The 25,959-nt window shown below is 42.4% G+C and overlaps 1 protein-coding gene across 1 annotated transcript in view; it reads right to left on the reverse strand.

The window, feature by feature from the left end:
• ADAM12 (ADAM metallopeptidase domain 12) overlaps positions 1-25,959 on the reverse strand; it is a 292,198-nt gene that overhangs the window by 230,926 nt on the left and 35,313 nt on the right. The window contains exon 3 of the mRNA XM_063101619.1: positions 10,972-11,045. Coding sequence (XP_062957689.1) covers positions 10,972-11,045 — 74 coding nt within the window. The remainder of the gene's footprint in view (positions 1-10,971; positions 11,046-25,959) is intronic.

Consider the following 25,959-nt stretch of genomic DNA (forward strand, 5'->3'; position numbering starts at 1 on the left):
CTGTGATGTAGTGCTGTGCAAACACTGGGTCTGCACAAGTTTGTAGATCTCGCTGCCAGTTAAAAGAAACCACAGGGGCAAGAGGAATGGGCACAATATACCCCGGGGATGAAATCAGCATATTGAGAGTGTGGAAAATTCTACCGCACAAATGGCCTGGTTTCATTTGCAAGGACTGCAAGAATTAAAAAAGGGCAGAGGGAACCTATATATTAAAAGAAACTTAAGAGATGTAGCAAAACACAAGGGATGGTGTTTATGTGTCCTGACTCAAACAATCCAGCTGCCCAAAAGAGGGAGACTGGGGGGGAAGAAGAGAGGAAGAGAGAATTTGGGAAATGTGAACAATGGCTTGATATTTGACAACTTTAAGGAATGAATGTGATAAAATCATTCTTCTGTAGACATGCATACGTAAGAGTTTGTGGATGAAATGATGGGATGCCTGGGGTGGAAGAGTCTCACTACTGTGTGTTAATTGTTGCACTCGGGCATAGGGTACCTGGGGGGTGACTGTCGCATCCTCTTCACCCAGCCCATACCCAGGCAGCCAAACAGGCGTCCCCAGGTCTCCGCAGATCGACAGGACCGCACTGTGCCTCCTGGCCCACCTCAACCCGTGGCACTCAGGTCACGGGTAGCTCTCCCATTGCTGATGTCCTCAGGTAAACAGAGCTGCAGGTGCAGGGTGGGAAGGGGCTCCAGCTGACCATGACAGTGATTGAGGAGGAGAAAGACTAGGGCAAAGAAAGCAGAAACATGGGCCACAGCCCAGGAATGGGGGAGTCCTGGGGAGCTGGAAGTAGGAGGGGAGCAGATGAGACCCGAGGACTTGATTCCAGTCGCTGCAGAAAAAAGAGGTCAGAGCAAGGACAAAGATAAAGGGAATGCAGTGATGGCACAGGACACACACTCCCTAAGTGACAGCACAGGCCATGCCCTCCCTAAGTGACAGCACAGGCCACGCCCTCCCTAACTGACAGCACAGGCCACAAACTCCCTAAGTGACAGCACAGGCCACATACTCCCTAAAGGACAGTGCAGACCATGCCCTCCCTAAGTGACAGCACAGGCCATGCCCTCCCTAAGTGACAGCACAGGCTACACACTTCCTGAGTGACAGCACAGGCCACATACTCCCTAAAGGACAGCACAGGCTATGCACTCTGCATTCCATTTTGTCAGTCCTCCCAATCTGGGAGGGAGGCATATCCTCTCCATATTAAAATGGAGGAGCTGATGTGGCTTGTGCCCAGTCTGATACCCAAATCCTAACACTGTGAATCATCTCCTCTATGGTGGGAATATGGAAGCAGCTCTGGAAGGAGTAGTCCAGGTGACTCTGTCTGAACCAGAACGTCAAGGAAAGTCAGATCAGCTCAGTGAGTTCCATCATAGCTACACCCTTGTTCGTTAGCTGAAAACAGAGTCCGAAGCCAAGAGGAATGATTGAATGATTTTTCTAGGGTTTAAAAACAAAAGGGAAAGATTCAGAATAAACTATTGCCCATCTTCTACTCTATGTTGTATGTATTGGTGAAGGACAGGAAGGGAGACCTTTTGTGACAACAAAAACACACCTAGAGCCCAGCTTTTTTTTTTTTTTTTCAATTGTGGTAAAACATACGTAACATAAAATTTATCATCTTAACATTTTAAGCATCCAGCTCAGTGGCGTTAAGCACATTCACACTGTTCTGCAACCATCGCTACCTTCCACCTCCAGCAGAAACGTCATCTTCCCAAACAGAAACTCTGTCCCATTAAATAAATCCCCATTCCCCGATGCCTCCAAAATCTGGGAACCACCATTCTACTTTCTGCCTCTATGAATCTGCCTGTCCTAGTATCTCACATAACCGGAACCATACAGTAATTGTCCTTTTCTGTCTGGCTATTCCATTTAGCGTGATGTCCTCAAGATTCTTCTATATTGTAGCTTGGGTCAGAACTTCATTCCTTTTTAAGGCTGAATAACATTTCATTGTATGTATAACCACATTTTCTTTATCTATTCATCTGTTGATGGGCTTTTGGGTTGTTTCCACCTTTTGGTGATTGTGAATAATGCTGCTATGAACACGGATGTACAAATGTCTGTTCATGACTCTGATGGAGCTTAGCTTTTAAGTGAAGACTTTACCTACGATGAGAGATAAAGGCATACCATGTACTATTAGCACATAACAAGTGAGCTACGGGTAAGTAAAATTCTATTATAGCTCTTTTTCATCTCCAATAAAGTGTGAAAATCTTTTATAAATAGTAAGAAATCAGTAAGAAGGAATCAAGAAAATAGCTGTAACTACCTAGCTGTAGTTCATTCAAGCACAGTAAGAAGCACGGCCAGTCACAGACAGGATAACAAGTTTGAAATACACATTTCTGAGAAAAACAATATAGGATTTTGGGTTCCTCTGGCATTATACTACCAGATAGTGTAATCTATGCATAATCTGTGTTAATGAATTTAGTAAAATTATGTTAAAGTGTCAAGCTCTCCAGAGAGTTAGTTTTGTTGTGTTAAGGGATCAGTGACAAGTCATAGTGTGTCCCACAAACAGAAATTCCATGGCCCTTCTGTTGAGGATAGGGTGACTAGAAAAAGTCAAGAGACTTGCCATGAATACACCAGCCTGCACAGCATCTGCATGAAACCAACTCCAGCCACACCGCAGGAAGGGGACAGGCCAGGACAGCCACAAAGACAGCACTGGCTCTCCCCTCAGCTGCCAGAAACTCCCTGGGAAGGGCCAGAACAACCACCATGATCCATTTAGGATGCAGCATGGGGTAGAGGAACCCTAAGGGTGCATCTGAATTTTCATCAGAAAACCGGAAAACCGCAGCATGAGAAGCGAAGGATTGCAGATGGCCTAATTAAATATCAAATGCCCTTTCCAAATTCTTCTGACTTTAAGGAGTCCACTCACAGATGCCACATGCTCAAATTGGAACCCAGAGGGGCCAGTTTTTAAAAAGTTGATCTTAACCCGTTTAGACACTTTCAAGTTAGGGTGTGTTGAGGAACAAAAAACTCTAAAAGTGGTGTTCTCAACTTTCCCAATATCTGTACAACTTCAAAGAATGAAATGAGGGGAGAAGCTCAAGGGAATTTAGCTTTTATTCAGGAAACAAAAATTTAGCCCAGTTAAAAGGATCTTACATGTTAACGCTGAGAGATTTCAAACTAAATCTGAAGGAGTGTGGTCTAGTTAGACCTCTGAAGTCCACGTAGCTTGTGTCAATTCCATGAGTCTACAGTCATGCTTAGAGAATTTTCTACCTCACCATTGCCCATCAAAGTGGGCACAGGTAACCCCTCTGGTGCCAGCTCATTCTCTGAGGCAGAGGATGTGGCTTATTATGCAGGAGGCATTGGGCAACCTGAAGAGGGGAGGTCACTCCCTGGAGGAGAGAACGTTCACATGAGCAATGCATCAGCTAAGACAGAAACCCCAAATTAGAAGGAGCCATTGGGCTGGCATATCCCAGCCAGTCCCACTGCTGTCCAACAGAACTTTCTGTGATGATGGAAATGTTCCTATAGACATATGTGGCCACTGAGCACTTGAACTGTGGCTAGTGTGACCAAGGAACTAAAGTTTTAGTTTTATTCAATTTTAAATAGCCACATGTGGCTAGTAGCTCTGCAAGTAAAGTTGGAGAATGTATTAAAATATAGATCTTCAGGCCCTGTAGCTGGAGATTCTGGATCAACAGAAAGAGGTGGGGTCAGGTATCTGCCTTTTAAATAAGTTCCCCAGTTGTTCCCAACACCAGTGGTCCAGAGCAATGGCCTAGACTTCAAGGAGGTCAAGAATCTATGTATGAGCTCCTGGTAGAGGACACACCAGCTGCATGGCGACAGATTATACGAAGGATCTGGAATAGGGTTTCAGAGTGAGCCTGAGGATGAGAGGCTTAGAAATTCAGTGGAGCACTGGCAATGCCATGGGCTGTGACAGCTATTCAGATACTCTGAGGGCCACAGCCAATGCCTCCCATGTTCCACCCACCATGGGCTCTTGCTCTCCATATCTCAGCTGCTAATCACTGCTATACTGAGGTCAGATGCAAACATCCGTGAACTCCAAAAAAATGCCATGCCCAGCTCTACACGACAGCTCCCCAACAGATTACCTCCAGATTAGATTCTGTGAAGCCCCAATATTCACCCTCCTCCAAGACTCTCAGGACCATGTTCACTATGATCCACATTTTTGTGTCCCTGGCCACTGCTCAAAGGGCAAGTTTTGGTCCTTTTTGGGGTTCTCTATTCTGATCAAAGGCATCACTGTTCTGGCATTTCATGTATAAGAATTGTCTTTGACATCTTCCTTTCCACTACCCAACACGTTCAAATCCTGTCCACTCTGCTTCCGAACATTTCTCAACTGTCTACTCCTTTCCACAGATGCTTCAAGCCACCATCAGCTCATCCCTGGACAGTCACAATAAAGAGCCTCCTAACCACACTCACCTGCACCTCCTCCAATCCAGTCTCCACATGCAGCCAGAATGGCCTTTAAAAAACTGGGTCTTATCATATCATCGCCCTGCTTAGAGGCCTTTTCTTGCATAGTGCACCCCTGTCCTTACGAAAACATGCAGGATCCTCTCATGGCATGCAAGACTCTGCAAGGCCTGGCTTCCTCTGTCTCTCTGTCTCACCACTGTCCTTGGTCACTAGCACAATGACCTTCCTAGTTTCTGAAATGCTCCTTCCTCTTCCCTCAGGACCTTTGCATATGCTGCTCTCTCTCTCTCTCGAACCCTCGACCCTCTGCCCTCCTTTTCCTGGCTCACCCCTTTTCACGCGCAGATTAAATGCCACTTCATGACATGCCTTCCCTCCCCAGACCAGGCAAGGTGCTGTAGCTTCTCTCCTTAGCACCGAGCACTACTGTCACTTTTGCAATGTTTCGTTTGGTGTTGGGCTCTTTGACTAACCCCCACAAAGACAAGGAATTTATCTTATTCACTATCCTAACTCTAGTATCAACCCCAGTGTCTACTATTAAATGAATATTTGTGAACAAATGACTAAGTGAATGAGCGAAGGAACTAATAATTTCATTAATGCATTAATAAAGACCTGATAATGAATTGTGAACAGTGGAAGGGAAGCTGAGAGGTGGAAACATAAAACCAAATAGTCGAGTTTCTGAGATATGGTTTATCCTCATCCATTTAGTCAATAATTAGAACCATAAAGCAGATTAGAGCTCTTCAGTTTAAAAGGCAAGTTAGGCTTCTTCTGCAATAGTAGAGGTGAGAAGAAAAGCACCCTATGCTCAAACAAACAAAGACTAACAATTGCTAATTCCAGAAAATGTCAAACCTTACAGCAAGCAACAGGAACCCAAATGATGAGCACTGCTAATCCTTTCTGGGTCTTGTTGGAATTGAGATGTTTGCTATCATCAAGACTTACAGGTAGAGAATGGGCATGACCCAATTTCCACTATTTAGAAAGCCTGAAACAGAACATAGTTATAGTGAAGCCAATAGTATAATTAGGCAAAAATAATTAATAGCCCCGGATCCACAGAGAAATGTTATTAAGCACTCTCTGCTCTGACTGCACACAGGTGCTTGTTCCACATTGCAAAAGATGGAGAGAATAGAAGCAATCTGTTGCTGGAGGCAAAGATGGGTTTCAAAGCCTGGGCACCTGCTCCAAACCCTCTTCCTTTCCTGAAGCTTTTCTCCTTGAACAGTCCTCACACAACCCAGGACAAACCTTCAACCTCCTGGTGACTCTTTTCTGCCTTGTTCAGGTTGTCCAGGTTCCAGCACTCACTCATCTGATAAGTGTTTATTGAGTTCCTATGAGGAGCCAGCTGTGTGGACAGTGGTAGAGGGAGGGTCTTCAGACCCTGCCCCTGACCTCAACAACATCCCTCACTGGAGGGAGAGGAAAGGAATGTCCAACGTGGAAATGAGGACAGCGTGGCAGGCAGCTCTCAGATGTAGTGCTTGGAAGAGGACTGGGCTCAGGATTCCAGATGTGGCCTGGCCAGGGTCACGGCATAGCAGAAAGATGACCTCTCCAGACTAGGACTCACCATGGGCACACCCCCGTCCCCCCATGCTCAGGTGGCAGTCACCTTTTTAGTAGCCACATCAACTCCGGAGGCTCCTATTGAGTTTGCAGTTTTCATTCACAAGAAGTACTAACAAATTTCCTTGTGAACTTGCAACGTTTATTTTTCTGTTAACCCAAGCATAGGACTTTAAGTTTATCCCCATTAAATCTCATCTTGTTAGTTTTGGCCCATTGATCTAAACGGCTGAAATCTCCATAATCCAGATTCTGCCCTGCGAGCACAGTTATCCCCCTAGCTTCACATTGCAGGAAATGTGATCAGTGCACCTTTATGTCTTCATAGAGAGGCCTGACCAAACTGCAGGCCAGGACAAGGCTGCACTCACAGCCTGAGGCCACCAGCAGCAATGGCAGTCCAGCTGCCCGACACAGCTTGGGTCCACATGAACAACGGGTTAATACCCTCTGCATATTCAGCCAACGACTTCATTTAATGCCATCTCCACACCGGCTATAGTTCTCCACCCTCCACCGTGATATTCTGAGAGATGATTTCAAATAAATGCTTTCTACCCAAATATTTATACCCGTGTTCGGTCATTTTTAAATGCCCTGTCTGCTTTGTTCTAGAATGAATACTTATTAAAGATGTCCCTTAAGAGATGTCTGGAATTGTTCCAAACACAATAAAAATCAATGCTGAAGACCAGAGCCCAGAGACATCCCAAACATAAATTCAGTGGGCCGTGGACTTCCCGTGACACCTGCCTTCAATCCGTGACAGGAACAAGGCATGAAACAGAGTGCTCGTTGTGTTTGAGAGATGTAGGGGCGTGATCTACCGCCATCACTTTTAATTATCCTAAACTGGAAAAACCGATGTCTAAGGTGGCCAGCCTGTCCAATAAAGCATTTTGATCAAAGATGCAGTTTCACAGAGCACCTGTTTGAGGAATGGCCCCAGAGTCCGCAGGGATCCAGCAGAGTTATGGAAGTTATAAACCTGGTCCCTGCAGTTCCACAGGCAGACAGCACCACTGTGAAAAATGTCCTCAGGGGAAACTCCGTGTTTCTTTAAACACTCAATTATGGCTGTATAAACACAGATTTTAAGTGAACAGCATTCGATCTTTGCACAAATTAGAGATGCTAGAAGGCAAATAAAATAGATTCCCTAAAAAAACTAATTAATAAAAATTCAGCCCTGCTCCATGAAGAACTGGTTTACCATGAAAGAGGTTTTGAGTAGGGTTTATCAACTGACTGTCAGCATTAGCTTTAAATTACAGCTCTTATGATTTAAGGGACTGGGGCTGCTTTTACTCAGGTGATGGTTTTTAAGCAGGTTTGCAATTAAAACAAATTTCTGCATATTGAAATACACAATACTCAATAGGTAGACTTTTTTTGCCTTTTGAAAGTTGCTAGAAGCCTTTCAAAGGCCTTTAAAAGTAAACTTGCCCCATTCTCCTTTTTTTTTTTTTTTTTGTCTTTTTGTGACGGGCCACACGGTGCTCAGCCAGTGAGCGCACCGGCCATCCCTATATAGGATCCGAACCGCAGCGGGAGCACTGCTGCACTCCCAGCGCCGCACTCTCCCGAGTGCGCCATGGGGCCGGCCCCCATTCTCCTTTTAAAAACAATAAATACTCCCACATTCTTCTTTTAAACCACTGTCAAGTTTTTATATCAGCTCTTTTCCTTCAAAATATGTTTTTCTCCTGATTTTAAAAGTAATATTTTCTCATTGTAGACATTAAGACAATAAAGTCAATATCTTGCATAATCTTACTGCTCAGAGACACATGTCACATGTATAATTTTACAATAAAAACTGAACACTATGTTAACTATTTTCTAACATATTGTTCACATTAATTATACTATAAATTTTTTTTTACTACAATAAAGATCTTTATTTAAAAAAAAAGATGACTGGTAAGGGGATCGTAACCCTTGACTTGGTGTTATCAGCACCACTGAACACAGGGCTAATATTCTACCTGTAGGCACTGAAGCCAGGTACTAACCAGTTTAACTTCTGATTGGCCAGTCCTCTACTGTACTGGTTGTTAAATATGTAAATGACCCCTGATTATATTTTCATCTTTGGGTTCTTATAACTTCATTTGGATAAACTCTTTGAATTGGATCTATTGGGCCAACAACGGCTATGCAAATTAATTCTATTTACTTACTAATTACTGATTACCTTTTGTGTCTGACAGCATTAAGACCTAGTAGTATAAAGCATTTTCATTCTACTTATAAAATTATAAATGTTTTGATATTCATTGCCTCAAAGTTATAGTCCATTTGGAATAGATGTATAACCTTTTTCAAAAAAATGGTTCTACTGAAGTATTTTGGGGAATGTATTATTAAAATAGTAACATTGGCATGCTATAATTATGAAAATGTTACTTTTAAAAGAAAGGAATCTCTAAAACTGTTACAAGTAGTATAATCAAAATAGAGCTATAGAAAATCATAGGAATATATTAAACACTCTCCATATATTTTCTAAATTGTAGGTTGACAGCGAGCTTGGGAAGAGAGAAATAAATTGAGAGGAGACAGTTTTATGTTTTCAACTTTTCTAATTTGGAGATAATCTTGTGAAAAGCCCAGGATTGGAAGGGAGTAAATTAAGACACCTTTAAAAATGATATTTATACAAATTAGCCACTGTCTAGTTGTCAACATGTATTCTACTATCTGCAGTAATGGAAGGTAAATCATTTTCAGAAGGAACCATGATCAAGGCTAATAAGTTACTTTACAAACTCAGAGAAAAAGATAGGCTCTTAGAAATTACTCCTATGAGGAAAAGTATGTCCACTTTAAAGTTAAATGAGGAAGTAGAATATAAAATCGCACACAAACTGTGGCATCAACGAAGAAGACAAAAGAAGCAAAGCCTAAATTATAAGAAAACAATTCTATATTAAAATTTCCCAAAATATTAACAAGGGCTGTGTTTGGTGGTAAAAGTACATTTTGTTTTTCTGGCTTTTTGTTCTTTTCTTAACTCTACAGTGTTTGATTTTCTGCACTAGGCATGTATTTCTTTTATAGTAAAAATAAATAACTTAAGGCTTTGATGGACTCTCTTTCCATTCTTCTACCCACAGTCTTAACGCCAAACCAAGAGTTCGGGATCAGCCTCCCTAAGGCTGTTCTCTCTGGCCCTCCCAGTTCAACGACAGGGAGAGCTGCAATCAAGAAACCTCCCAAACCCAGCTGCCCGTCAGAATCACCCCATCAAGGAAATGCATCACCACCAGAAGCCTTATTTTCTTTTGATCTTTCAGGGAATACCTAGTTTCCTCCACTGACGTATTTTCAAAACCATATACAAACAGTGATGTACACAAATTTAAACATGTCCCACAATATTCTTACATGAAAGAAAAAAAAAGCATGAAAATATTTACTCTGCTAAGAGAGGCACATCAAAAGCAATATACAGATTTCTGTTTAAATCCCTGATTATCCAATACATGTGCCTGAACCTCTATTTTAAGATCATCAAGTCAAAAGAAAAGCAAAAAACACATTATTTACTGTTTACAAAGCTTTTGATGCATTTAATCACGAGGAGTGAGCACGTAAGGAAAATTACAAAGAGACAGGCTGCAGACTCCAAGGAGCGGGACATGTGGCGTTATATATATACCTATACTGATTTTAGGGTCGAGGATGAGAAACTGATTTAGATGAAAGCAAAATACTCTATTTTTTAAACCTGGTTTTTTTGTTTGTTTGTTTTTTGTTTTTTTCCTTTTCTTTTGGCAGCTGGCCTGTATGGGGATCTGAACCCTTGACTTTGGTGTCAAAGATAGTGCTCAAACCAACTGAGCTAACCAGCCAGCCCCTTTGACTTTAAATATATTGTGGCATTAGATGAGAAATGCTGAACTCAGCTGTTGATGGTTTCTTTTGTCTGACTTGCTTAGTATCATCAATCAAAGCATCACCACAAGGAAGTGATCTGACTTGTTTACACAGAGACGCTGAGTCAGGATTTTGGGACTCGACATGCCTGCCAGAACTCATTCCAGCGAGGCCGCCCTATCTATACTGTCATTTCAGCAAAAATCAGCATTTCACTGATGGCTGAGAAACAGAAACCAGTACTTCTGGGAGAGAGAAACTGCTATTTTGAATCAAGCAGGACTTGGGAAATAGACTTATACCTTAAAGTCGATGTTGTTTGTTAGATGATCACATAAGCGTTTCTTGTCTGGTCTGGGACTAAACAAATAGGATACTAAAGGTCCTTTAGATCTGAGGACCCTGCAGGAGGAGTCAGTGTAAAGAACGACACGATATGAGCTGTTTTCACTTATGCTGGAAGGCAGACAACTGTCTTCCAGGAAGGAATACAAAATATGTAATACTATTCATTTGCTCCCCAAAATATCTGTAATATCATTTTCTGGAAATTTATATAATTTTTCCCAAAAAGCCAAATTTTTAAAATAAAAATATAAAATAAATAGTTTATACCACTGGAGACAAGCTGGAAAGATAAAATACTCAATATTTCTCAGGGAGAAAAGAGTTTCTATCTTTGAAGTCATCTTACGTAACGCAGAAATTGTCAGAAGTATTTGAACAGACCAGGGGATGCTAAAATTTTATCCTTGAAAAATCAGGCTCTGAAAAAAGAAAACATCAGAACTATGACAAAACCTGCTGAGTTAGAAAATTCTTTTTTAGAGTGATAAGATTCTTTATTTTTCCATTGAATAATTTTTTGAAGTTAATTCCAGCCCCAAATCCAAAGGTAAATGATGAATCTGTGCATCTATTTCTGTTTCTCTAAATGTCAACACGAATTCCACGGCAGTCTTCAGTCCACGTTGTCTTAACGTCCTCTTATCATGCAATAAACAAGAATTAACTGGACTTACTCATTTCTCTCCAGATCTATGATCAGTTCCTTGCTTTCCAGTTGTATTCGAAAATTCAACACTTCTGGATGGTTCTGTAAGATAAACAAGATAAGTCAGTAAAAAAAAAAAAAAAAAAAAACCGAAAAAACCAGTTGACTTTGACTTGCCAATATCTGAATATGCTTCCTAGGCATATTCAATGGAGAGAGAGAAAAATACATTTTCTTCTTGGAAACATCCTGAGACCCCAAGCATAGGAACCGAGGCCTGGGGTTCCTTTCAACACCCTCCCAGATGGCATGGACACAGTCTCTACATTCCTTTCCTTTTACCATGAGCCCTTGGGACCCCACTGGACTCCACCAGCCCCTCCTCTCCATCACCTTTTTCCTTAGTCTTCTCTATCTCCATAAAGGGCATCTTCACATTCCTAACTGCTCATCCTCAAAATCTGAAGTCAACCTTGAAGCCTCCTTCATCCTCCCAAACTCTATCTACTCCATGAAAAAGTCCTGTTGGGTTGCCTTCCAAAATACACCTCCTACTATCCAGACCTCACATCTTTCCATCCCACTCCAGCTCAAACCACAATCACCTCTCATCTGGATGACTGCAAAACCCTCTAATCTGTGTTCCTCAGCATCTATCTTTGCTTTCCTCCCATTCATTCTCCAACAGCAGTGGAAGGACATCTCTAAGAACACAACATGACCACTCCACCCCTGCTTAAAAAGAGCCTACACTGGCTTCTCATCGCAAGAGTGCTGCACACAACAACTCAGTCTTGTTGAGACATCATCACCGCCCGTGTCAAATCAGTGCTGACATCAGTTGTATTGGTTTTGCCTGCCTCTACTTTGTAAGTTTGAAGGAATGCTAGTCAAAATTCATTCCCATCCTGTGGCCTTTGGGGCTCTGGCTTCAATAGTCACAATCTTTCCCCTGCACAAGTTGCTTAGCAACTCAGGAAGGGAAAGTAACAGAATGCTATGCTTGTGTAAGCTAAGAGGAACAACACCAGCAACCCCAAAAATAAGCAACAGGAGGCTGTGAAGTGCCTACAAAACTTCCACTTCTGCACCCTTTCTCTCTCTGGCATAGCTCCACTTTTGTCCCTAAGTCCCTTATAATCTTCAACTCCTCTCCCCTGTGATTGCAGAGAAAGCAGCAGCATAGCATTCAGACAGTCAGCCCAATCCATTCCTTGTAAGTAACCACCCATCAATAATAATAACAACAACAATGATAATAAACTCCTTGTAAACCATATGGAGTTGCCAAGCTTCATTCTTTGGTCTCAGGATACCTTCTCAGTTTCATGGGCATTATACGGTTAGCTCACACTCAAAGTTCTTTTGGTTTCATGCTTGTGTAAGAGCCATGAGAATAAGAAGTTTATACGAAGTTTTCTAATATTCCACATTTGAAAGGCACTATTATAACTCCAGAATTCAAGAGACATTTTTTACAATATAGTGTTTCAGCTATACTATGAATTAACTAGCTACAAGTTACTATACTTTAAGATAAAATGGATTGTAAGTTCCAGATATCCAACATTAAAATAATTGGTTAAAGCAAAGTCGAAACAAAAACCATAACAACTGAATGTCACATGTGTTTTGGGAAAGTGGTAAAACATGCATTAACCAAGACCGTATTACTGGGGTAGAATCATAAAAAGTCTGAAACACTATTTGCTTTATTTTTAGAGTGGTCCACGCCCACTATGGTACCCATTATTCACATATGCTTATTTAAATTTATTAAAATAAAATTTAAAAATCAGTTCATCAGTTGCAGTGGACACATTTCAAGACTCAATAGTTGCAGTAGCTAGTGGCTACCCCTATTGGATGACACAGATATGGAACATTTCCATTTTCATGGAAAGTTCAATTGGACAGCTCCGAGTCCGATAAAGACCTAAAACCTGCATCATCCAATTGCTGCCTGAGTAACAATGTATTTTAAATATCGGTGCCTTCAGGGGATAAAATTAGGTACATACCCAAGGTTTTTTTTTTTTTTTTAATTTACTTTAAGTAGTCTCTCCTCAATTTTAATTGACAGATGATATTATTTTAAACAGTGACTTAAGCTTGAGAATTAAAAATGGTGAATTTTTATACACATGAAATGCTTACATATATTTTCTGGGTTTAAACAGGTTGTATTTTTTATGGATTAATTCTAGCAACACACTTCTTAATTTATGAATTTTGACACTGTCTAGTGTATATAAGAACTGTATAGATTTTTACGTGCTTGATGAACTCTTAACATTCCTATTTGATCCTATGGAACATTAAACACACATCACTCTTTTTAATACAGCATGTAAAATTGTTTTTGAGTTCTGTATTTGCTACTGAGTTTGTCACAGGGACTTCTGCTTGTACAGTCATCATCCCTCAGTATCCATGGGGATTGGTTCCGGGATCTCCCACAGATACCAAAATTCATGGACGCTCAAGTCCCTGATATAAAATAGTGTAGTATTTGCATATAACCTATGCACATACTCCCGTATACTTTAAATCATCTTTTGATTACTTATAATACCTAATATACCTAATGTAACTGCTATGTAAATAGTTTTACTGTATTGTTTAGGGAATAATGACAATTTAAAAGTCTGTTCAGGTTCACTAGAGACACAATTTTTTAAAAAATATTTTTGATCTGTGGTTTGTTGAATACACAGATGCAGAATCCACAGTTATGAAGGGTCAACTGTATTTGTTTATACTTTCTGGCACTTGGATTTAATTACAAATACTTATATAATGTTCTCTCCAAAGTTTGCAATATGCACTCATTAATTATAGCTTAGAAAAACAAGATTATTAATTATGTTTACAAAAAATATTAGAAAAATATGTCTCAGTGGATTAGTCTGTTTTCTGTTGCTTATTACAGAATACCTAAAATTGGATAATTTATAAAGAAATGAGATTTATTTCTTACAGTTTCAGAGGCTGGGAAGTCTAAGATGTTCCCAGGGAGAACATCTGGTGAGGGCCTTCCTGGTGGGGGCTCTGTACAGAGTCCTGTGGCAATACAGGGTATCACAAAGCAAGAATGGCAAGAGAGCTTTAGTGTGCTTTCCTTTTAAAGCCACCAACATATGCCCATAATAACCCATTAAACCATTAACCCATTAGTCCAAGAATGGATTAATCTATTCACAAGGTTATAGTCCTCATGATCTAATCACCTCTTAAAAGCCCCACCTTTCAAATACCATAATCAGATATCTCACACTGTTAACACTGTGTCTCCAACACATGAACTTTTGGGGGACACACTGAACCCATTGCACTCAACGTTCTGTTGAGATGAGCCCAAATATCATTTATGTATATTTGTGTGTTTGTATAACTTGTTGTTTTATATGTGTGTAGATAAATAACTTACTTTAGTTACAAACTGTGTTTTCCTAAGATATAAACACATATATCACCATCTTAAAGAGAAATTCTAACAATTGTATTTGTGAATAAAAATAATTCTCAGGATCTCTTTCCTCCAAAGAATTGAGCTAGTTTAAGCATTAACATTTGTACTAATTCTGCATAAAGTACCTAGAAGAGCTGTTATAAAATTCTAAAATCAACATCTATCTTAGCCCATTTTATGTTGCTATAACAGAATACCTGAGACTGGGTATTTTATAAAGAAGAGAGGTTTACTTGGCTTATGATTCTGGGACAGGTGCACCTAGTGAGGGCCTCAGGCTGCTTCTACTTGTGGTGGAAATTGTCAGGGCAGCTGGCATATGCAGAGATCACATGGTGAGAGAAAGCAAGACAGAGGAAGGGCAGGTGCGGGGCCTGTTTTAACAACCAGTTTGTATGGAAATTAACAGAGCAAGAGCTCACACCCAGGGAGAGCACTGATCTATTCATGAGGGATCCACCCCCATACCCAAACACCTCCCACGAGGCCCCACCTCCCAACACTATCATGTTGGGGATAAAATCTCAGCATGAGTTTTGGGGGGGTCAAGTCATATCCAAACCATAGCAACATCTTTCAAAAGAATACATTTTTCCTCCAGGGAGATGAGAAGATCTTTATATATTCGAGTTGAGCTATGAACCATACAGGAGAAAGCAATACAGGGAAAACAGAGAGCTATTTTAATTCAAAACCACTAATTGCACTAGACTTCTTAGTTTAAAAGTGTGCATTCATTCTATTTTCTTTTTATTTTGATTGTTATCCTTTGGAGATAATGAACTAGCACTGGTGAAATACAACATTCCTTTTCTTAAAAATGATATATTGATTACCCTAACTGAACTGTGTCTTTTGTTGAATGCTTAAAGAACAGTCTTTGCAGAATAAATCAGTTAAATGCTAGTCAATAGGCCAGAAATGTTTTTGTTTGCTAGAGCTGCCGTAAAGAAATACCACAGACTGGGTGGCTTAAACAACAGAAACTGACTTTCTCACAGTTCTGAAGGCAAGAAGTCCAAGATCAAGTTGTCAGCAGATTTGGTTTCTTCTGAGGCCTGTCTCTTTGGCTTTCAGAGAGCTGCCTTCTGGCTGCGTCCTCACACGGTCCTTCACATGTCTGTGTCCTAATCTCTTCTCAGAAGGACACCAGCCATATCAAATTAGGGCCCACGTCTATGACCTTGTTTTTACTTTAATTATCTCTTTACAGGCCCTCTCTCCACATGCAGTCACATTCTAAGGTACTGGGAGTTAGGACTTCAACACAGAATTTTGGCGGGGCAGATGGGATTCAGTCCACACACCCCTCCCGTGAAATCCATTATTACATTTGTATTCCACACCTCAGGCGACCATCAACCTGAATTTTCTTTTAATCATTACCTTGATTTCCTTTATAGTTTTATTCCCAGCGCATATATTCCTAAACAATATACTGTTTAGTTTTACACAGTTTTGAGCCTTATAAAAATGGCCTTTTATTCTTCTGGAACTAGTTAGATTAAACAGTTTACAGTCATGCATGTGATTGTGTGTTACTGTGGTCCATTTATTTTCATTGCCACGTAGTATTCTAGTGCATGAGCAATTTATATAGATATATGTTCTGCTGTAGATGGATATTTATAAGTGATCACTCTTCCTCATGAATATTTAGTGAAACTTTAGAAAGTCAGTTAACACCGATCTGCTGAGTAGGAAATTGTATCTCCTCGGGGTCTTGGTCTGTATCTCCCTCATTAGTGACAAGCCAGAACATCTTTTCTTATGTTTCTGGGACATTTAATTTTCCTCTTCCAGTAAATGTCTGCTCGTGTTTTTGGACCATTTTTCTTTCCTTCTTCCCTCCTCTTCCTTTTTTCTCTTAATTAATTTTTAATTATTTCTACATTCTGGATGTTATTCTTTCACCCGTTCTATGTGTCACGAATGTTTTATCTGCATTCATGGCTCGTCTTTTTATCCTCTTTAGTGTGTGTTTTGGTGAACAGAATGCCTTAATTTTAATGAAGTCCCTCGTGGTTTAAGCATTTTTGTGCCTCATTTGAGAAATTCTTCCTTATGCCAAGGTCAACACCCAGCCCATGTTGTCTTCTGTTTCACAATTTTGCCTTTCACGTTTAAGTCTTTATTTAATCCAGACCTGATTTTCGTCTCTAGTACGAAGTAGAAGTCCAATTTCTCTTTTTATAATGTGGTTGACCAGTTGTTCCAGCTCCACTGAGGAAGAGGTCTACCTTCCTGTACGAATCTGTAGCTGCATATGGGGGTCTGTTCTGACATCTCCTTGTCTACCCATGACCGGTTCCGCCCTGTGTGAATTACTGCAGCTCCGTCCTGAGTTCTGATATTTGGGAAGGCTAGTCTTCACCTGCTCCAGCTCGGCACAGTGGGATCGCTCTTTGTCTTCTGGCTTCCATTCTTGTTGAGAAGTCAGCCCTCGGGTCATTCTTTTCTCTCCCACTGCGTCTGCGATCGTCCCTTTTTCTTCTGTGTTCAGCACTACCCCCGTAATGTGTCTAGGTGTGAATTTCCCTTTATTTGCTCACTGTGATTTGTCCTCCTTGGGAGAAAGGAATGCTCCCTGTCTCTCCCCTTCTCCAGCGTTGACTTATTTCTCATTCGCCCATACACACCTGTCTTTCTCCAGCAGTGGTCAGGGCCCAGCGGCGGTTTAGAGAAAGCAGGTGGGGGAGTGATTGGGGATTGATGACGCAAGGCGAGAGTGGCTGAGGGCCTGGGGAGAATATCAGCTGCAGGTACGTGAGGCCAGCAGGTGCTAACCATGGAAGTGCTGCAGACAGGCCGGACAGGGGTCTGTGGCACGGACACCCCAGAGAGAACAGGACCACTTCCCTTGGGGTGCTGAGCAGAGGGGAAGGACAGAGTTGTGCAGAGAGAGAATCATTAGACCTTGGAGGCAAACTCTCTCCAAAAAAAAAGGCAACAAGACAGAGTTATGGCAATCAACAGCTTCCTCCAAAGGATCAATGTATTTTTCTCATTGCACTGCCTCTTGAGCTATGAGGCACTGATATTTATTGATATCCCTACTTACCCGTATGCATGTATATGCATGTATATGCATGCATGTATGCACACGTTGTATGTCTGTGTGTAATCATGTGTGTAATACAGGACCTGGGCTGATGTTCCAGTTTCTTACAGGATTTTCAATGAAATAGCTCTTGCTGTTTTTATTTACACTCCACTCCCAATTCTATCCAGGACTCATATCTAAGTCCCCCTGTTGGGGCATGTGGACCGGGAGATAAATCTCAAGGTGGATACGACATTTTCCTAGAATCTTTTTTCCCTCCCAGGACAGAAGTTTGTCACTGGGCCACACTTACCACACACTCTACCCTGAGCACAAACATGACTTCCTCTTGGAAGTGAGTCTTTGGCATGTTCCCTTTGCTGGTGACCCCAGAAGAGTCTGCAAAGTGAGGCTCTGGCCAAGACCTCCAAGCCCCACTGCCCACCTGTCAGCCCTCAGCTGCCTGTGCCCTCCCACAATGCACTTGGCCAGGGCATCCTACTTACCTGGAAGTATAAACAGACGTGTAAAAAGTGATTTATTGATTAAATCACAGTTTTTTTTCTCTAGCATTATCAATACTGTGCTTCCCTTCTTTAATTTGTGTAATTTAAGTAGCTCACCCAAACTTGAATTCCAACTATTTCACCCATAATGACTACAAAATATCTGGAGTCCTTAAATGTAGCTTTTCACGGACGCAGAAATGCTTTCTCTCTCTCTCTCTGATGGATGGAATGATGCACAGCCTCGCCTCCTTGGAGTTTCTATGTCCTTAAAGAATAACCGATATTCAATGACTCAGAAAAACCTGACCCTGATCATGAAGTTGAAATAATGTGTCAGTGGGACAGAAGCGGGATCGGCAGGCAGGAGGGAATTACTATTCAAAAAATAAGATGTGGACTCAACGGCCAAGTCCACTTCCATCACAACAACTGCTAGGTTATCCTTTCAAAGACTATGGCCAGTTCTGAGCCAGAGTCATTCATCTCAACCATCGATACTGGAAGCTCAGAGGGACCTAATTTTTCAAGCAGAGCAACAATATTAAAATACTGTATTCAAGGGAACTCTGAAATAACTAGATCGCTCTCCAGCACTGAATAAATGCTTCAGACTGCAGCCCTGGCATTCATGGGGCACAAGGGAGCCATTTATTGCTATGAATATTTAGAGGCAATCTTGATTACCACTTTAATATTAGTGTGCTAGTTCCACAGCCTGGAAGATATGCACACCGAGAAACTTAGAGAGGACAAAACTGAATTAACTGCAGTAGAACACAGTGAAGAACCAAAGTGCTGCAGCACCGTGATGGGGTGTCCCTGGCTTGGGCCTGATATTACATAAATGATGATAACATTTACCCACGAGGTGCTGATAATTTTTTCTGGTGGAAAACTGACATCAGCAAACAACTTGTTAAAATGTATGGGAGGGCATATATTATCCTTAGATAAGGAAGAGCTGCTTTTGAAAGATAGGCAGCGTAGTGTTAAGGTGTTCGTTAAAACGTTGGGTCATTTTTAGGGTGGAATCTTTTCACTACACTCCGTGGCACAATCCATTCACAGTTCTCAACTCTCCCCTCCCTTTCTACCGGGGAAAGCTGCTAATGGTATGATTACTAATCTTTAAATGTGTAGCAAACATTTTAGATTTTCATTTCAGGTTGTTATAGCTATAGCCCTGACATTTGAAAGCCTGATTAATTCATCTGAATAGATTTAGCATCCTCCCGTGCATCCAAACGCTGCAGGATGACAGCTCACCAAGCACTCATGTTCATCTGGGGACAATGGCCAGCTCTGGAGCAGACAATGTTAATTTGGTCCCTCTTAGTTTCCTGTTGGATTGAAAGAGGGGAGGGACAACATGACTTAACAAAAAGCAATCTGGAAAACACGATACAGATTTCCCAAACTTAACCCATCTAAAACTCAGTTTTTATTTTATAACTCCTCTCCCCTTCCACTACAAAGGGGAGGTTGGAGGAAATCCACCCTATCTTTCCACCGCATTCCCCAGCTTAGTGATGCCCTTTCTCCAAGCCCTTCATTAGTGACCATCACACTTTGAGTAAGACCGTGGCCTCCTGCAGCAAAGGCTCTGGCCTCTGCTCGCCTCGTGGCCCCAGCTTGAGCCCAACCCTCACTTGCTCGCTGAGCTCCCAACTTGGGGTTGAACTGGCCACACCTCGGGGGCTCTATACATGGTGACCGTCTGCCGAAATGTCCTCCCTGGGCACTTTGCATGGCTTAACCTCCAGGTGTCAGACTGGACATCACTGCCCCAGAGAAGCCCCAGCTCTCTAAGCGGGGGCTGTTTGCTCTCCTATACCCAGTTCTGTCTCTTCCTAGTGTATTTCATCATTTGTGGTTATTTATTTGTTTTTATTTTATGTGTTTACAGTCTATCTCCTCTGGCAAGACACAAACTTTTCAAAGAAGGGGAATTTGTCAGCTTGTTCCATGTTCCATTCACACCCCCAAGCAGGGTCACCTAGAAACATCTGTGGAGTGTGGGGTGAGGGGTGAAGGGTGAGGTGGGAGGTGGTAGCTGATGGCAGGAGGGACGCTGACTGAGGGGCAGAGATCCTAGAGCCATAAACATCACCTCAGGAGGTATAAAAGGGACCTCTGGGCTCTCCTCTCCAGTCACGAGCTGTGTACAAAGGATCCCTGCAGAATGAGCGAAGCGACCAGGCCTTTGAACATGGACTTGTGTTCTGTTCTGAGGAGAGTAGGCAGGGCTTGCTCTGGAAGCAGTATTCCTTACGTCTACACTTGGGAATAGATGACAGTGACCAATGAGTACAAGTTCCCAGCCTGGCTTCCAGCATCCTCAGCTCCCTAAAGAGGATTCCAGGTCCTCCTGCCCTGTGTTTGTGGACCTTAGTGATAAAGCATCCAAAATAAGGCAAAGAGGCACAGAGCAGAGCAGCCAAAGGAGGAGCAGGAAGACTTTAAATCAATGTAAAATGTAAGGTCAAGAGTGGAGAGGGGGGTTAGGGACAATTAGAGATCAGAGCCACGTGGGATGAGGGAGCTGCTGAGGAGAGGCGGCTACAGATTTTAGGAAGTCCTGCCCTGACTCAATCATTCCTAAATGTCCCCAGGCTAGGGGACCATACCCTGGACTGCGTGGTGACATGGTGGTCCTGGGAACAGGATCATGTGGTGACTTGGTGGCTGGGGACTGAACCATATATTGACATCATGCTGCTCAAATCAGTCTGCGTCCAAGCTGACACCAAACCTCGCCAGGCTGTGGTGCCACCTCCTAAGACCTATGCGGTCCCCCCACCCTCTCCTGCCTTCCAACATCTCTACCAGCAGCAGGGAGAGAACTTCCCATCCACCCGGCTGCCAGGTCCTGGCTCAGGAATATCAGGATGCCGAGCTGAGCAGGAAGGCAGCCAGTGGCTAAGGTGGGACCATCCCATCAGCCACGCACCTGATGGCCTGTGAGGACCTCTGCAGCCCAGAGCCATGCCCCAGCCTCCTGCACACATGAGGTGCCAGCTCCTCGGGAAAGTTCAGTGTCCATGCTGGCTGCACCACCACAAAGAAGGGCACGTGACAAGGAGTGTTCATCACAGGAAGGTGGCTATGGCTGGGTTCCAGGGCCCAGACTCACTTGAGCATTTTCAAACCACCTCTGACAGGCCAGTTCACTGGACCTCTGTTTCCTCACTAAGAAAATGGGGATAATGACACCTTTCCTGGCTATCATTGTGGTCATGAAAATAATGAGCCCCCAAAGATGTCATGTACTAACCCCTGGAACATGTGACCAAGTTACCTTACTTGGCAGAAGTAACTGTGAAAATGTAATTAAGGTTAAGGACCTTGAGAGGGGGACATTATCCTAGATTATTCGATGGCATGATGTAATCACAGGCATCCTTAAAAGCAGAGAGCCTGTCATTGCTAGGGTCAAAGAGATGCAACAAGAGAAGATCTGACCCACCTTGATCACTTTAATGGTGGAGGAACGAGAGAAGGAACATGGTGGCCTCTAGAAGCTGGGAATGACCCTCAATTTACAATAAGCAAGAAAACAAGGACCTTGGTCCTACAAGCACAAGGAACTGAGTTCTGCCAACATCTCTAGTGAGCAGGAAACGGCTGCTCCCCCAGCGCCCCCACCAAAGGAGCAGTCCTGCGGTAGCCTTGACCTTCACCTGGTGAGACTGAAACAGAGAGCCCAGCTACGCCCACCACACTCTGACCTTGAGAGCCATGAGATGTAAACGGGTGTTGTTTTATGCCACTTAAGTCGTGGCAATTTGTTACAGCAGCACTAGAAAACTAATACAATTAGGAAGACTGTGATGAGATTCAAATGGTAAAATGTCTGTCTGGAAACCATCATGACTGACAAAAGTGCATCCTCATTACAGAAATCCAATCACAAGCGAAACTGCTAGTCCATAGCAATACAATGACAAGGCACCATTTCACTTATTATTTATTGCAATTTACCCATATTGCATTCCTTTTATGCTTTTTGTATTTAGATTAAAATGGGCATAAGTTTCCAAATAGGAATATTATAAGTTTATTTATTGAGGACCTATTTATGAACAAGGCACCAGGCCGGTCCTGGGTTGATGGCTGAAAGTAACTTAGCTTTTTCTCTTCTTCCATACAGGGAAATGATCTTACATAATATGTGTATGACCAGTGTTATAGAAGGGGATAGAAGGTTCTAGAACACCTATGTGGCTGCAGCACAAAATAGGTGAATGTACTTCATTTTGATGTGAGATATTTTAAAGGTAACACTTTCTAAGATGTACTTACTGATATAACTAGGGATATCAAAATATTATAAAATAGCACAGAGCACTGCTTTTTGGAACAGCTTGCCCAGGCTTACAAAACACAGCCAGTCCTGAAATAACATGCACTGTGTTTATTCACCAGAAAACTTGGTTTCCAATTCAAAGTTCGTTTATCTAACTAATTTGATGCCTGGAAACATTCATGTACTATTTTTTTTTTTTCTTCTTTTTACAACACTGTTTCAAAACTATCAGTCATCAGTCAGAGGAAGTTAATATCTTGAGTTGCTAGTTTGTTTGCATGCAAGCTGTGTTCTAGAGAGACTATCCCATTCATATGTTGACTAAGAGCCATTTCCAAAGCATCACTGTAATCGCTTTCAAATAAACACGAGCAGAATATAAGCCCTTTAAAGGCTAATCCTGCTATCGATCACAGTGCCCTGCCAGTCCCTGGGCACTAAGTGAAGCCAAGAGCAAACAAGTTTTTCTATTACAAAGGGAATTACAGCGGATTGCTAACACTTTATAAAACATATTCTAATTGCACCATGCAAACTCATGCTACAAGCCTCGTGAAGATCTCGCAAAGAGAATTCACATTTCATGACTTCAGACGGTCACCAGCTTTTCCCTTCGTGTGCCTGTCGTGCTGTTGCTTGAGGCCCTTGAGGCTCAGAACCAGGAAGGAGGAACAGGAATGAGAGAAGTGCCTGCTGAGGCTGGAGAGGGAGCTCCACCTGGAGCTGGGACAGTAGAGATGAAAGGAGGGGGCTGGGGCATGTCGGATGCAAACCTAGGACTGGGGACTCAAGACTCAAGACGGGCAAGTGAAGGACTCGCGCTCTTCTAAGTCATCTGGCTGTTTGTGAGGTCTCTTGGAGCCTCCACATTGACCGTCACTTCACTGGGACTTTTGCACAGGACTTTTGCACCCCTTCACTTTGCAGGACTTTTGCACCCCTTGTGGATATAGTTTTCCATCTCCAACCTAGCTTGGCTCTGGGACAGCGAGGTCCTCAATCAGTATACTTTGCTGAATGAAAATTGAGGTTCACCTCTTTCCTGTTAAAATATTAGTAAAACCAACCAGTCATTAAGTTACAGTGACACTTAAGGAAAACCTTGTCCTCTACACAGAAAGACCCTTGATTCCAAATCTCTAGCTCCAACGTCTCCGGAGCTCAACATGTGTGTTGCAAATGCTGTGAGACACGTGCAACAGATCTCTCCCCAGCACTCAGATGCTACAGTGTTTAAAAGCCACCAGCACATTCCACATCTCCCTCCAACTTTCCCAAGTGCAGCCCTCATTTTATGACCCCCTTGTTTTCCCTATTTCCATCATCATCCTTTTGGGTTTCACTGGTACCATCTTCTGACTTGTAGTTCTCTCACTTCCACGCTGAATTAGTGCTTGGGTTCTGTGATTCTTCCTCGGGAGCGTTTCTGCAATTCCTTCTATTTCTGCTATAGTATAGGGTCCTCATTCCAGCTCTCCCCCCAGCTACTCTCTCTGTCAGTCTTATACATTGTTCCCTGAGCTCTTTTATTAATGCAGGGCTCAGGTAATATTTCTGTCTTGCATCTCAGGTATGAAGCTAAGGTTCTCAACCTGCCTTCTTTTCTTCTCCGTCCTACTAAGCGATCTAGAGCAGAGTAGACACACGTTTTCTGTAAAGGGCCAGATAATAAATACTTTAATCTTTGTGGTCCCTGTCATGACGACTCAACTCGCTGTCACAGTGCAAAAGCAGCCATAGACAATGTGAATGAGTGTGGCTGTGTTCCAATAAAAGTTTATTTATGGACACTGAAATGTGAATGTCATATAATTTTATGTGTCATGAAATATTATTCTTCTGATTTCCCCCCAGCCATTTAAGAAGGTAAACAATTTTAAAACTTGAGTGAGCATCAAAATCACCTGGAGGCTTGTTAAAACAGACTGCGGGGCCCACCAGAGAGTTTCTGATTTAGTAGCTCTAGGTAGGGACTGGGCATCTGCATTTCTAACGAGTTCCCAGGCGATGCTGATGCTGCTGGCCCGGGGACCATATTCTCGGATCCACTGTGCTCTCTCACGTTTCACAGGCTGGCAATCCATGAGGCTCGTTCAGCCCACAGCTGTTGCTGGTTTAGTCCCAAAGTGTGTGCTGTCCAGTGTTGTCAGACTGACTTAGTTGCTAACATCTAAGAGTCCTGGGAATTCTCAGACAAACCTGGTTGTGCAGTTTCTTGGAGGGGAAAATACCAGAAAATGGCAACCCTGGGCTTGCACTTCAGATGGTAACAATTGGCTAGAATTAAATAGAGGCTGCCAATTCTCCCAGGCCCACCGTGGCCTCCTGTATCTGTGCATGGAGCCCAAGGGGCAAGGGTCATGCCTGGCCAGCTTCACTGTCTGTAACACTGGCCTGGCTCCCCGAGGCTTTGAGTTCACAATTCCCAGTCTGAAGTCAAATGGATGAAGGCCGTATTACAAATACATGTGGGGTGAATGAGCGAGAACCTGTTCTTTCGTTCGCCTTCCCTTCTAACCTTAAGGGGTCCCTCAGATGTGGCTGGCCTTTGACACCCTCTCTGATGGCTCAGGTCAAACTCTTCTCTCCAGTCTCTTCACTTTAAACTGCACTGTGCACGTACTAGGCTACAAGCTCCTGAGCCAACTTTGAGAATCCACCAGGGTGCCTCAGGTACTGCGAAAAGTATGAACTCAATGCTTTCTGGATTAAACTTATCAATACATTATAAAATTTTGCTCACTCATTCCTTCCTGAAATGCTTACATGGCAGATCCTGACACTGTGCTAAGTGCAGGCTGTCTGCCCTGATAACTCATCTTGATCTTTGCCACAAAGTTTAAAGTCATTAACATATCTCATTGTACTGAACAAATGAGTATACTGGCTACGTGGTTGCTGATGTTGTATTGACAAAGTTAAGTATTTAAATTTACCCTTATCACAGATAATTTTCAGACCAAAATAGAGGATCTAGTCCTTGCTGAGGACGAGGCTGACATGACCACAAACGTGTGATTACCAAATGCTGAGCCTATTTTGAGTCTTCCTGAGCTGGCCTATCTGAAACTAAACCGTAAGAGTGGCAATTTGGCAGGATTGAAGATGTCACTGTGGAAACTGCAGGATCTCTACCAGGATAGCATGGGCTGCCTCAAGGGGGACACAATAAAGTTCACAGTCATGGCTGTGCCTCAGTTTTCTTCAGGGGCCGTACATGGCTTTGCTTTTGGGAGGACAGCCGGGGGTGTTTGGGCTCCCTCCCTGTCCTACTGGGAAGAGGAAAGAGCTGCTCCATTCCCAAGACTAACCTTACAAAAACTGGGCGAATAATCAATTTCATTGGACAATAAAACTAAATAATGTTGACTTGACAAAAGGTAAAACAGAGGAAGAAAAGACAAGACACCTAACAGATGCAGCACATGGGTATGACTAACTTGTAACTGACCAATGAGATTTTTAACCAATGAAAACCAAAATGCCATTATTTTCTAGAGATAGAATGTCATACAGGGATTCCTGAACGCCTGCTGAAAAATATCTTATTTGTAACAACTTCAAAGAGAATAGTTCAGAAAAGATTTCAGATGAGTTACTAGCTAGAAGACATTTTGCATAAATAAAATTGTGTACAGTGCACATGCATGTGCTTCTGTGAGTTTTCCTTAAGTGTAAAGCAGAAT

The sequence above is a fragment of the Cynocephalus volans genome, chromosome 7, assembly GCF_027409185.1.
Source record: "Cynocephalus volans isolate mCynVol1 chromosome 7, mCynVol1.pri, whole genome shotgun sequence".
NCBI lineage: Eukaryota > Metazoa > Chordata > Mammalia > Dermoptera > Cynocephalidae > Cynocephalus > Cynocephalus volans.